This window comes from Hippocampus bargibanti, linkage group LG22 (assembly GCF_051943395.1).
Source record: "Hippocampus bargibanti isolate YZ-2025 linkage group LG22, ASM5194339v1, whole genome shotgun sequence".
Taxonomy (NCBI): domain Eukaryota; kingdom Metazoa; phylum Chordata; class Actinopteri; order Syngnathiformes; family Syngnathidae; genus Hippocampus; species Hippocampus bargibanti.
The window spans coordinates 7,125,210-7,138,590 of NC_142755.1; the positions used below are offsets into that span (position 1 = coordinate 7,125,210).

At 47.6% G+C, this 13,381-nt stretch overlaps 2 protein-coding genes across 11 annotated transcripts in view; both read left to right on the plus strand.

Moving 5' to 3' along the window:
- Nucleotides 1-761: 761 nt before the first annotated feature.
- Nucleotides 762-12,123, plus strand: ncaph2 (non-SMC condensin II complex, subunit H2). Its single transcript, XM_088988574.1, has 20 exons — nucleotides 762-944; nucleotides 1,043-1,075; nucleotides 1,945-2,061; nucleotides 2,145-2,246; nucleotides 3,663-3,724; nucleotides 3,822-3,894; nucleotides 3,966-4,022; nucleotides 6,560-6,639; nucleotides 6,705-6,826; nucleotides 6,895-7,016; nucleotides 7,094-7,147; nucleotides 7,222-7,282; nucleotides 9,072-9,176; nucleotides 9,242-9,286; nucleotides 9,358-9,528; nucleotides 11,139-11,198; nucleotides 11,261-11,301; nucleotides 11,365-11,466; nucleotides 11,534-11,683; nucleotides 11,754-12,123. The coding sequence occupies exons 3-20, from the start codon at nucleotides 1,954-1,956 to the stop codon at nucleotides 11,916-11,918; spliced, it is 1,680 nt and encodes a 559-aa protein (XP_088844700.1). The 5' UTR covers nucleotides 762-944; nucleotides 1,043-1,075; nucleotides 1,945-1,953; the 3' UTR covers nucleotides 11,919-12,123.
- A 1,047-nt stretch (nucleotides 12,124-13,170) lies between these two features.
- eps8a (EGFR pathway substrate 8, signaling adaptor a) overlaps nucleotides 13,171-13,381 on the plus strand; it is a 64,357-nt gene continuing 64,146 nt past the window's right edge. For 5 of the 10 annotated variants that reach the window (XR_016113647.1, XM_088988550.1, XM_088988542.1 and 2 more), the window contains exon 1: nucleotides 13,173-13,321. The gene's annotated coding sequence lies outside the window, so the exon portion shown is untranslated. Of the gene's footprint in view, nucleotides 13,322-13,381 lie in introns of all 10 variants that reach the window. The other 5 variants (XR_016113650.1, XM_088988544.1, XM_088988545.1 and 2 more) reach the window with 2 other exon arrangements.

Genomic DNA, 13,381 nt, shown 5'->3' on the forward strand with positions numbered 1-13,381 from the left:
TGACAAACACTTTTTTTTGCAAGACGTAACGGGGTCCTACCAGTGGTCGACGACGTTCCCCGGAGCGGTTCGGTCCCGGTGCCGACCCGGTCGCGGAGCTCTTGCAGCAGTCGTTCTCTGAGCCACGCGAAGTCGTCAAGAGCTCGGAGGAAGACGGCAAAAGCTTTCGGGCCGCGCCTCGGCAGCACATCGAGAAGTTTGAGGCACCGCTTCCGGTCGGTGCTTTCGGCCATGATATCCTCCACCTGCGCGGCCGTCAAGATGCCCTCCTGATATAAGAGAGGCAGCACGCCGTCCGACACCAGCAGCTGCTCGGACAAATCCACACGGAGCCTCCGCAGAACTTCTCTGTGGATTGGATCCATCGCAATTCACTTCGTCCTCTTCTCGGCGCCGCTACTTACTTCCGATTGGTGCTTTTTGTTTTTCTGTCCGACCAGGAACACTAGCTGGGGGAAATTGTTAAAATAAATTAATCAATGAAGTCACAGGGTCAAATGGAGTAGAATAAGGAGATACGTGGTTGAAAGAACGAAATTACGTGAATGTAAGGAGAGGGTCGACGTCCTGATTTTGAATGAGCTGACAAACGCTTGAGAACGGTCGGTTTATGCCGTTGGCAAGAAGCGACCAGGCACAAGAAACGTTCCGGGGAGAGGCGCGCGCGGCGACCACACAATGACGCCCCTATCGTTGTAAACATTCTTCGGCCAGGTCGTATTTGAACCAGTTGGGCGATGCACAACACGGCGCGGCTGAATGAAGACACATGGAACGTCGAGCTCGCTGCCGCCCGCTTTCAAAACAACGAGCAGATGCGAGTGTGAAGAATGACCAGCAGGCGGCAGTACGTCCCGCTTTAAGCGGGAGTGAAGCGGAAGTTGCGTCAAGAGTCGTTGAAGAAGAAGTTTGACCGGGAACTTTGACGTTTCCCGATTCGCCGAGTAAGTTCTCCTTTGTTTGTGTTTTTTTGACAATTGATTATGTTTCATTGAAATAAGCATCGATATGTTTTTTTTTAAATTGTCGTTTCTCTTTATAGATCGTTTCAAGACTTCGACAGATTCGAAGCAAGGTACGTGTCTTGAAAAAGTGGCCACATGCACCAATTGGCTTCCGGTATTAACGCGACTCGAAATTTTAACTGGGATCTTCCTTGACCAATGATTCTAGTTCTAAACCATTGATATTGTAATGTCTGGTGCTTGTTAACTAATTCGCTGTAAGACATGTGCAAAAAAAAATGTCCACTCCAGTGCCAGGGTTTTAGTCATTTTCACTCGAATAACAGGACCCACGGAATATTGAGTTTTAGGACTACATAAACATTCAATGCAGCGTAAGAAACCATCAACTCTTCTTCATCATAAAAAATAGTTAATTCCTAAGTTCAGTGAGTCTGGAGTAATATGAAGGTACCTTCAGCTCAAGTCTGCCAAGACGGAAACATTAATAATCACTCCTGATGACTACATCCCCCAGATCAAGCAGCATATTTGTCAATGAATCTAAAGGCAAAGTTTGTGGCAAAAGCAGTTTCTTCAACTTGAGGAACATTTCAAAAATTAGGTCACTGGTATCACGGGCACGGTGAACTAGCAATGATTATCCATGCTTTTATCTCATCTCGCCTAGATTATTGTAACAGCCTTTTTACATGTTTTAACAAGAAGGATATGGAGCGTCTGCAGGTTGTCCAGAACTCTGCTGCAAGACTCGAAACCCAAACAAGCAAGAGGGCACACATTGGATTGGATTGGATTTGCCTTTATTTGTCTGGCAGTGGAGAAATTTACATTTCACAGCAGCAAAGTGATGAAAGGAATCAAAGTAGAAAAACAAAATACATGAGCAGTGCTGGAAAGGCAGCCACTCTTGCGGCTCCGTCTTAAAGTAAAAAAAAAAACAACTAAATAACATCACCAAATTGTTTTGTGTGTGTAGAGCGCGGTCATGGAGTCCACGGAGAGCCGATTCGCTCACCTGCTCAAGCCCATCCGGGAGCTCACCAAGAACTGGGACATGGACGTGGCGGCCGAGCTCAACGACTACCTGGAAGAGGTTGACGGCATTTGAGCGCGGACACAATAAAGTTTGACGCCGTTTCAAACATATGTGTGTGTGTGTGTGTGTGTGTGTTCCAGCTGGACGAGATGTGTATCACGTTGGATGAAGGCAAAACCCAGCTGAACTTTGCAGAGGCGGCGCTGGTCATCCAAGGTTCGACCTGCATCTACAGCAAGAAGGTAAAGTGCAAGAAATCGGTCTTGGAATACAGTGACACCTCGGCTCACGAACGCCTTCGCTCACAAACCTTAAATTCACGATAAATTAATCTTGGCATGCGAACAATTTTTCGGCTTACACACGGAGCGCCACAATGAGTGACGTGTCGTTCGCCAATGAGCCCGTTCTCCTAACAAGGAAATGGCCGAGTTCAAAGGCAGAGTCAAGACTGCAAGGTTAAAACATCCCATCAATAAGGCTCCACAAATGACCCGCACAAGCTATTTGTACACTTGATGCAAAGCCTGATAAACAGAACACAATTGATGAGGAACTAGGTAAAATTATCGCAGAGAAAACACGGCATCTTCACTCGGATATCACCAAGAGGCAAGTAAGTAAGTAATGTTTGGGAGACAGACTTTTCGCCTGACACACTCTGTCTGGGAACCAATTAAAGGACAACCGACGTCTCCGGACAAGTTGTGTCCATAATTTGTAAAATGGCTTCAAATGACTTCTACTGAGCGTATTTTAATAAGATTCCACCGCATATAGCTATATCAGAATCAGAATCAGAATACCTTTATTCGTCCCGCAATGGGGAAATTTGCAATTATATTTTACGTTTTAAGACTCGCTCTGAATATTCAGGAAGACTTGTTTTTGAGTTGGTGACGAGTCCGTACGTGACGTCACAAAAGGACCGCCCCATGACCGTAAAAAAAGACGCATTGTAGCGGTCCTTCCATCACGTCAATGTATTTTGCTGTACTGTTTGGTTTGAAAACCTTGCGTTGCACCCAAAAAGCCGCCAGAAGAGGGCGTCCAAGCTCCATGGAAGGAATTTATCAGCCTGTGGAAACGGAGGTGGCCACAGGAGGTCGCCATTTTGGCACCCAAAAAAAGTGTTCCTCTTTTTTTGGGTGAGAGATTTTCCCCCAATGTTGCCTCAAAATGGCACAAATAAATTCTTTAATGGATTGCAAACATGTATACACACACACACACACACACAGATCCTCTTCAGAACTATTTGAATCACATTCATAACTGGATGTGGAAAAAGAAAGCATATTCTCTGAATCTGAAGCCATTGTTTTGATTCTCCAGCGATGCAAGACGTCTTGGCGTGACGTCACGAAGTGGGGGCGGGGCTTTCTGAAAATGCCCAATTCGCAGCTCAATTTTTTGCAGATTTTGGACATTTTAAGTCATTTTTATTGATGTTTTGCATTTGACTAAAAATATACTGCGTGTTTTAGGTATTTTAGATGCTATCAAACGTTTTTCTGATGTCAGTTAAGAAACAAAAAAGTGACGTCGGTTGTCCTTTAAGTTCTTAAGCCAAGCTATCAGTGTAGTCGTCAAATTGAACAAGGAAATGAAGCTTCCTGCGTGCAACGCGACTGTGACTGATGCGCCGGCGTTTGCAGGTGGAGTTGCTGCACAATCTGGTTTTCCAAACCTTGGACTACATCCGAGACCGGAAGGACAAGTAAGCAACGCATCCACGTCTGCCTTTCGACTTTGTTCTTGACGTTTGCTTTGTTCTTTTTTTTTTTTTTTTTTTTTTTTTTTTTTGCTGCCGACAGGCGAAACAAAGAAACGGCGGCGCGCGGTGACGGCGTAGCGGAGCGGGATGTCAATGACGACGACGATGACGACGTAAGAAACAGGAAGTGAGGCGCGTGGAGGTTCAACAGCCACGCTTACTTTCCTTCTTGTTGTCATTGCAGTTTTGCGAACTGGACATTGAAGCGCCCGACTGGGTGGACAGGCCAGAATCCAGCGCGGTGAGATCTTCTTCTCTCTCACACACACACACACACACACACACACACACACACACACACACACACACACACACACACACACACACACACACACACACACACACACACACAGTACACACACACACGAACACATCACTTAGAGACATTGGTAACACACACACGCACACACACACACACACACACACACACACACACACACACACACACAGTAGTGATGTGTCATTCACGAACGAGCCGGATCTTAGAAGTGAACTTAGAGAGCCGGCTCCCATTGGTAACACACACGCACACACACACACACACACACACACACACACACACACACACACACATATAGTGATGTGTCATTCACAAACGAGCCGGTTCTTAGAGCCGGATCTCAGAAGTGAATGAAGAGAGCCGGCTCCCATCAGTAACACACACACACACACACACACACACACACACACACACACATAGTGAAGTGTCATTCACGAACGAGCCGGTTCTTAGAGCCGGATCTCAGAAGTGAACGAAGAGAGCCGGCTCCCATCAGTAACTAACACACACACACACACACCTGTTTCAATGATTTTGTGAGGTCCGGATAACTCCAGATAAGGAGTGAGGACCACCGTTGCTGATAAGTTTAGAGAAGACTCTAGAGTTACATTTGACCACTAATTTCCCACTGTAACTTCTTTAAAAACAAAGAAATAAAAAGTGAACTTGAGCAGAAGTGAGGTTTCTGAATGGGTTCATTCAAAGTCCTCACCCCTGTAGTGAATTTGGTTAAAAAAAAATCATATTAACTTTTTCATCTCATTAACCACGCACACACACACATAAACACACACAGTGAGTAAAAAGTGTGTGTATCCAAGTGAAATGAAAATACACACCAAAAAATGTTGGGTGAATTTGTGAGGACCTTTCTGAAACTTTAACAGATGCATATTTAGACGCTATTGAAGCCTTTAGAATGAAAAACTTGTGAGGACCGGCCAAAAGGTCCTCACTTGTCAAAAATTTCCTCACTACGTATGCTATAAAATGTTAGTGGTCCTCACAAGACTAGTCATACAAACACGCGCACACACACACTCGGTCCTGAAGCAGTACGGCAGGAGTGTCAAAGTCATTTTTTGCCGCGGGCCACATTGCAGTTATGGTTTGCTCTCGAGGGCCGTTATGAATTTGGGGAAGCCATTAGAACACAGGTGTCAAAGTCAAGGCCCGCGGGCCAAATCCGGCCCGCCACATCATTTTTTTCGGCCCGCGAAAGCAAATCAAACTTGTTAAATTCCATGATGATTGCTAAAATCTGAGCCAAAATTTCATATTTTTGGATGTCAACTACAATAAAAGTCTTTATTCTTGACTTCAGATTTGAAAACGAGTTATTCATTAATTTGCTGTGTGCTCTATATGTAATATTTGAAGGGATTTAAACATTCTAACGGCTTCCCCAAATTCATAACGGCCCTCGAGAGGAAACCAGAACTACAATGTGGCCCGCGGCAAAAAATGACTTTGACACCTGTGGTTTATAGCATCTAAAATGCCCAAAACACGCAGGCTGTTATTTTGAGTCAAACGCAAAACACCAATTAAAATGACTTAAAGTTGCCCAAAACTGCCACGAATGAGCTCAAAACTGGAGAGGTTCAGAAAGTCCCGCCCCCAGTTTGTGACGTCTCGTCAGGATACTCCTTCACAAACTGCCTTGCTCCAGAATCAAAACAATGGCTTCAGAGAGTTCAGATTCGGAAAAAAGATCCTTTCTTGTTACTCATCCAGTTACAGTGAGACCTCAACTTACAAACACCTTAACTTACAAACTTTTTGTCTTACAAACGTCAAATTTATGAAAATTAAACCTTATAATAAGCACTATTTTCATAATACACACCCACCACGGCTGGCGGTTCCTCGAGAGGAAACCATAACTGCAATGTGGCCCGCGGCAAAAAATGACTTTGACACCTGTGCATTAGAACGTTTAAATCCCTTCAAATATTACATATAGAGCACACAGCAAATTAATAAATAACTCGTTTTCAAATCTGAAGTCAAGAATAATGACTTTTATTGTGGTTGACATCCAAAAATATGACATTTTGGCTCATTTTTTAGCAATCGTCATGGAATTTAACAAGTTTGATTTGCTTTCGCGGGCCGAAAAAAATGACGTGGCGGGCCGGATTTGGCCCGCGGGCCTTGACTTTGACATCTGTGCATTAGAATGTTTAAATCCCTTCAAATATTACATATAGAGCACACAGCAAATTAATGAATAACTCGTTTTCAAATCTGAAGTCAAGAATAATGACTTTTATTGTGGCTGACATCCAAAAATATGACATTTTGCCTCAGATTTTAGCAATCATCATAGAATTAAACAAGTTTGATTTGCTTTCGCGGGCCGAAAAAAATGATGTGGCGAGCCGGATTTGGCCCGCGGGCCTTGACTTGGACACCTGTGCAGTCCGGGGATACAAATCGTCACGCACGCCCCGTCCCGTTTCTATGTGTCAACGCGGCTGTTGTTGTTCCAGCTGATTGAAGTGGTTCCTCTCCCTCCGGCCTCTCTGATTCCTCCCGAAAGTGAAGAAAAGCAGAAGTTTCCGCTCATCAGGTGAGACGCCGAGGCCGAAGATCCCGCCGAGACGGCCTCCTGATCTTCACGTGCGTGCCCGTCAGTATCAAAGGTGAGGTGGTGTGCAGCCAGAAGGACTTCCGCATCAATATTTTCCTGCCGGGACTTGAGGACTTGATCTACCTGACGCTGCCCTCCGGTACCGGGATGCCCCTCCAAGATGCCGGTAACGTGGACGCGGGACGACGGAGCCCACTAGCTCGCCCTCTGACCTTTCTCCATCGCATGCGTCAGGTGTCGTTGGCTCCGCGACCGCCAACCACGAGATGACGGGCGGCCCGCGGGCGAGCTTCTCGTCGGCGGACGACGCCATGGAAACGGAGCAGGACCCGGACGAACACATCGAGAGGCGGCAGGTTGACGCGGGGGGATGACGCGGCGGCGCGTTAGCGCGTCACCGCGCCTTTAAATCCGTGCGACGTCTTGTGTCCAGGGTTCAAGAGAACAGCGTCCGGTCCTCCCGGAGATTAGGGCGGCGCCCCCCGCTGTACGGCGAGCAAACTCTCACTCCCGCGTCCTTTTCGCGCCTGGCGTTGTGACGTTGTCCACTTGCGGTTTCAGGGCAACGTTTGGGCACTTCATGACCCCTACGCCTTGCCGGAGGAGAAACCTTTCAAGTCAGGTACAGGATGGGGGGGGGGGGGGAGGGGAGTTGGCCGCCGGATGAACACGAGCCGTCTTCTCGCGGTCGCCTTCTGCACCGATGACAATTTTCCGCAGATCGGCGGATTGCCCTCTTTTTCACACCGAAATGGCCAGATAAAACTAAATACGTATTGTATTCTCGCTTTTTCACTGTTCATTTCCTGTTTCGGCTTGTGTTGGCGGAAAGCGCCATTTTGATTGGATGATCTTGACTTAGGTGCCGTTGATGTCGAAACGGGTAAACGTTCCCTTTTGAATAAGTAAATAAAAATGACGTTGATTCGCCATTGTAGAAAGAACAGATTCGAATTTGCAATGAAACAATAGCATCGATGAAACAGTTGAATGTCAGTGGCACTATGATGCTAACGTTAGCATCAATATACTACTGCGAGAGGCAGCAGAAAGCAAACGTGCAAGCTAATGAGCGGTGTGCAGGCTAGCTAGCAGTAACCTTGCGATGGAGCCAGCAAGTTGACTTTTATTCTGATAGTTTGGCTGGATTTTTACCAATCATGAGGAATAGAAAAGCATTCATATTAACAGTGACTATTATCACAAATTTATTTTAAATAATACATTCTGACATTTGGTCAAAGTCAATGGGAAAGTGGAAGGTTGGACAAGGAAGAATGGGGATCATTGTATCTATTAGGATTGGATTGGATTGGATTTGCCTTTATTAGTCTCACAGTGGAGAAATTGACATTTCACAGCAGCAAAGCGATGAAAGGAATGAAAGTAGAAAAACAAAATACATGAGTTGCTGGAAAGGCAGCCACTCTCGCGGCGCCGTCTTGAAGTCAAACGAGAAAAAAAACAACTAAATACTAAATAATATGACAAAACAAAGACACAGAGAGACATTCTTTCTTCAGGACTTGCTGTACCCTCTTTGTGATGACATGAAGCAGTTCTAGATGAAAGAGGAGAGGATCAAAGCGTCTTTCCACCAGTGGATCAGGGACATCATGGTGGAATGTGCACGTCGACTACAAGCTAAATGTTGAAAGCAAACACGAAGCTGTCGCATCCATTGACAAAAAGAGATTGTCTCACATCTCCTGTCCCACATAAATCCGCTTCATTTCCAAGCCGCGACAGTTCCACATCCGCATCGGCGCTCAGCGCTGACGCTCCTTTCTTCTTATCGCGGGCTCCTCAAGCCATGCATCCACCCAACCGCAGACTGTCCAACAGCGCTGACCTTTCCGCTAAACAAAGCGGGGCTGTGAAGATGCTGCCCATTACAGGCGCAAAAAAAGCACAATGGCCCCTTTGGTGTCCAGCGATGGCAGTCGAATGGCTCCGACATTCCTCCCATTCAAAAACAGTACTGGCATATTCATGCTGCCGAAAAGGCGCAGTCTCGTCCTTGATGAATGTCGTGGTGAAAAATGCTGAATGATTATATTATCTATTCTATCTATTAGCTAGCTAGCTAGCTGGCTGGCTATCTATTAGCTAGCTGGCTGACTGGCTATCTATTAGCTATCTGGTGGCTGGCTGGATGGCTAGTTAGCTGGCTATCTATTAGCTAGCTGGCTGGCTATCTAATGGCTCGCTAGCTAGTTGGATGGCTATCTGCTGGCTATCTATTAGCTATCTATCTAGTTTTGTATTCCGGGTTGAGTGAAGCTGGCGCATGTGGCTGCCACTGCTCACCCACAGAAAAACTGATCCAGTGACTGTAAAGTGACCTTGAGAGTTTTGAAAGGTGCTGACAAATGAAATGTATTTTTATTATTTGTTATTCTCTGCTTCAGGGAAAGTGCACAAGGTTCCAGCCGGGCTGGATGACGGAGGCAAGAGGAAACGTCAACCTGCGTCGCCGCCACTGCAGAACTTCTGGGCCTGGTTCAAACAAACATGTCAGATTCTCGCACGTGCCGGAAGCGCGTGCCAGCGTTGTCGACCGTTCTTTATCTTCTTGCAGATGACCCTCCGGAGCGCAAGCTGAGAAGAGGACCCACCTGCATCGGTACCTCTTATGGCCCGACACCCCCCCGTTTGGCTTGCGATCCAAACCGGGAGTCTTTGTTGTGACCGCAGACCTCAACTACATTTATCGGAGGAGCCTCAAAAGCAAGCTGAGCCGTCTCAAAAGAAGCGCCGGGAAGGAATTTGGAGCTCACGCGATGGATTGCGACCTGATGAGTAGACTTCTGGAGGTGGAGGACGCAGAGGCACAAGAAGAGCGGCAGGGCCCGGTCGATGGATTGGGTAAGAGCCGCTTCCTGGACAACACGTGGGTGGATGTGCGCTGCACTCCCGAGCCTGAAGCAACCGTGTGTGTGTGTGTGTGTGTGTGTGTGTGTGTGTGTGTGTGTGTGTGTGTGTGTGTGTGTGTGTGTGTGTGTGTGTGTGTGTGTGTGTGTGTGTGTGTGTGTGTGTGTGTGTGTGTGTGTGTGTGTGTGTGTGTGTGTGTGTGTGTGTGTGTGTGTGTGCGCGTGTGTGTGCGTGTGTGCGTGTGTGTGTGTGTGTGTTAGTTACTGATGGGAGCCGGCTCTCTTTGTTCACTTCTGAGATCCGGCTCTAAGAACCGGCTCGTTCGTGAATGGCACATCACTGTGTGTGTGTGTGTGTGTGTGTGTGTGTGTGTGTGTGTGTGTGTGTGTGTGTGTGTGTGTGTGTGTGTGTGTGTGTGTGTGTGTGTGTGTGTGTGTGTGTGTGTGTGTGCGCGTGTGTGTGTGTGTGTGTGTGTGTGTGTGTGTGTGTGTGTGTGTGTGTGTGTGTGTGTGTGTGTGTGTGTGTGTGGGTGTGTCACCAATGGGAGCCGACTCTCTAAGTTCACTTCTAAGATCCGGCTCGTTCGTGAATGACACATCACTACTGTGTGTGTGTGTGTGTGTGTGTGTGTGTGTGTGTGTGTGTGTGTGTGTGTGTGTGTGTGTGTGTGTGTGTGTGTGTGTGTGTTTGTGTGTGTGTGTGTCTGTTACTGATGGGAGCCGGCTCTAAGAACCGGCTCGTTCGTGAATGACACATCACTGTGTGTGTGTGTGTGTGTGTGTGTGTGTGTGTGTGTGTGTGTGTGTGTGTGTGTGTGTGTGTGTGTGTGTGTGTTACTGATGGGAACCGGCTCTCTTCGTTCACTTCTGAGATCCGGCTCTAAGAACCGGCTCGTTCGTGAATGACACATCACTACTGTGTGTGTGTTCTCCTTCGTTCAGAGAGTCGGTTCTATTGGCTTGGCTCACTAAAAAGATATGCTCTTTTGGCTCCCAAATTGCTCCTCAGTTGTTGTTTTTTTTTTTTTTGTTGCTTAAATTAACTACCAAAAATTATGTGAAAAATGAAGTACTCATGTAAAAAAAATATTTATTTATATGGCTTTATTTATATGTGCACACAGTTAGTGGATGCTAATGTTCACTTTTGTTGTTATGTTACTCCTGCAAATCCCATATGAATCCGCTTCAATTCCAAGCCGCAACAGTTTCACATACTCATTTGTGCTCTGATATGTCCACCAAATGTTATGCTTTTCTGTGAAACTGGCGTTGGGGATGAATTTCAAAATCAAATCAAAACACTATCAAATAGGTTCAAACATGAACAATAATTTAATGATAGAAACATAAACTCTCTATTTGCTATCTAGCTGGCTATCTCTATCTAGCTAGCTATTAGCTATGAGTTAGCTGGTGAGCTAGCTTTCTATCGGAACAAACACAAACAAACACACTGAGGAGCCATTTTAGTGAGCTGAGCCGGAATTCCCATCACTGGAAGACTGGGGGCGGGGAATTGAGAGGAAAAAGTGGGGCTCCCGTTGCAGGGGGTCTCCCACGTCGCGAACGACACATCACTAGTGCGTGTGTGTGTGTTTGCAGACGAAGACAACCACGAGCAGGAGATCTTTGAGGTGACCGAAGGTGTTGAGGCGTCTCCAGGTGAGCTCGGATGCAAAGACTCCTTCCTGATGTGATGACGAGACATCAACGTTGGTTTGCAGAAGCGGAGCTGAGCTACAAGGACCTGGTCAGGCTGCGAGTGGTAGGTGATGACGAGACCGCGGGACGCCGCCAAACAGTGCGTCACGAGCGCCTCCAACTTTAGGAGCAGCTATCCAGGGATTGTCGAGACTACGCGCAGCAGACGGCCTTGTCGCGCCGCATCCAAGAGTGGGAGGACCACATGAGTCCGAAACTCCTCCAACAGGTTCGACGGCCGCCGCCCGAGCCGCCGGCTCTTTTCGGCGCTTAACGCCTTCCCACCCCTCAAACAGGACTCGCGTCCGGCCTTCAGGATCCACGAGTACGCCGACAGGATCGCGTCGGCGTTGGGCGCCGCGGGCCGGCGCCGCCCCTTCTCGTCCATCGTGCGCGGCTTGGACAGCTCGGAAGCCTGCCGCTTCTTGCTGGCGTCTCTACATCTGGTAGGTCGGACGCCGCCGCCCCACCGCGGCGTCGCCGCTGTGACGCCAGAGCGCCGGTTGCGCCTTTCAGGCAAACGAGTACAGAGTGGCCATCAACGTGGCGGCGGCTCCGGAGGAGAGCGTGGACTCCATGGCCTTGACTCTGCTTCGGGACGGCGACGGCCTTCGTAAACCGCCTCCTCCACGCCACGCCGAGCTCCTGCCAAACGTAGGAAAGGATGGATGCTCTTCTTGACGCCTCGGGCGACTCTGGAGCCTCGTACGCTTTTGGAAGCGAGGCGAGAAACACCCGAATCCTGTTTTGTCACGCGCCCGTCACGTGATCACGGATGTCCGCTCCCGACAAGAACTGTGCAGGGATGACAATTATCCGCCAATGGCTCTTTTGATGATTGCATCTGGCTCGCAGAAAAAATTAAACCTGTATTGGATGATCTTGACTGAGGTGCCGTTGATGTCGAAACCAATGGCCAACCGACCAGATATCGTGCTCATAGATAAAGGGCAAAGGAAAGGCGTTGTCGTGGATGTAGCCGTCCCGAGTGATGGAAACATCAGAAAGAAGGAACATGAGAAAATGGAGAACTAGCAAGGGCTCAGAGAGGAGCTGGAGAGAGCCTGGAAGGTCAAGGTGACAGTCGTGCCTGTGGTGGTCGGAGCGCTCGGGGGCAGTGACCTCCAAACTCCACCAGTGGTTGCAACAGATCCCGTTGAACAACATCAGATCTCTCTACACAAATAACCTGCACAGGCCATCTGTACACTTGATCCAAAAAGCTAGCAACCCAGCTAAACAGAACACAATTGATGAGGAACTAGGTAAAATTATGGCAGAGAAAACACCGCATCTTCACTCGGATATTGTCAACCTGGAAGTTCGTCATCCATTGATGATTTCAAGGCTACCCACGGATGCTTCGAGAACTTTAAGCGTCGTACAGGGATTCATAGTGCCATTCGTCATGGTGAGGCAGCCAGTTCTGACGATGAAGCTGACAAAGCTTACGAGGAATCATTCCTTAAGATGGTGGAAGAAGGTTACGTTCCTCATCAAGTGTTTAATGCTGATGAAACCGGCCACTCCATTCCATCAAGCCATCAACGACCATCACAAAGGTCAATAAAACAACTTTATTATATAGTACAGTTTATTTCTGTAATTATAATACCATAGCACATTTATTATACATAAAATAGGGTATATTTTGTGGAGTTTTAAGGCTTAGGAAAGTAGAAAATTATGTTTTATGGGGACCTGGGAACGGATTATTCTCATTTTAATGGTTTCCTATGGCAAATTAATTTTTGGGATACACACTTTTCACCTTACACACTGGGGGACAATTAAGTTAGTAAGCCGAGGTATCACTGTACTTATTTCCTTCGGTAGTCTGAAGGTATGATGATGAAGACTTCCCGTGGCAGGCCCGACCTTGGTCAGGTGCGCATGCTCGCCGAGGAGCTTAAGGGATCTGCGAGGCAAATCCCACAAGGAGGATTTGCTGGGGTGACTGCTCACCCCTCGCTGTCCGCCCGCCGCCGCTTTTGTGCTTGCCGCCGTTTCCATCGACGTCGTCAAAGTGCCGAAACGCTTGCGTGTGACCTTCAGGTGACCCATCCTGCACTCCTTGGAGAAAGGTCAGTGATGCCGTCGCTTCCTTCCACGGCAATGTCTGCTGTTTTTGTGTGTGTGTGGGG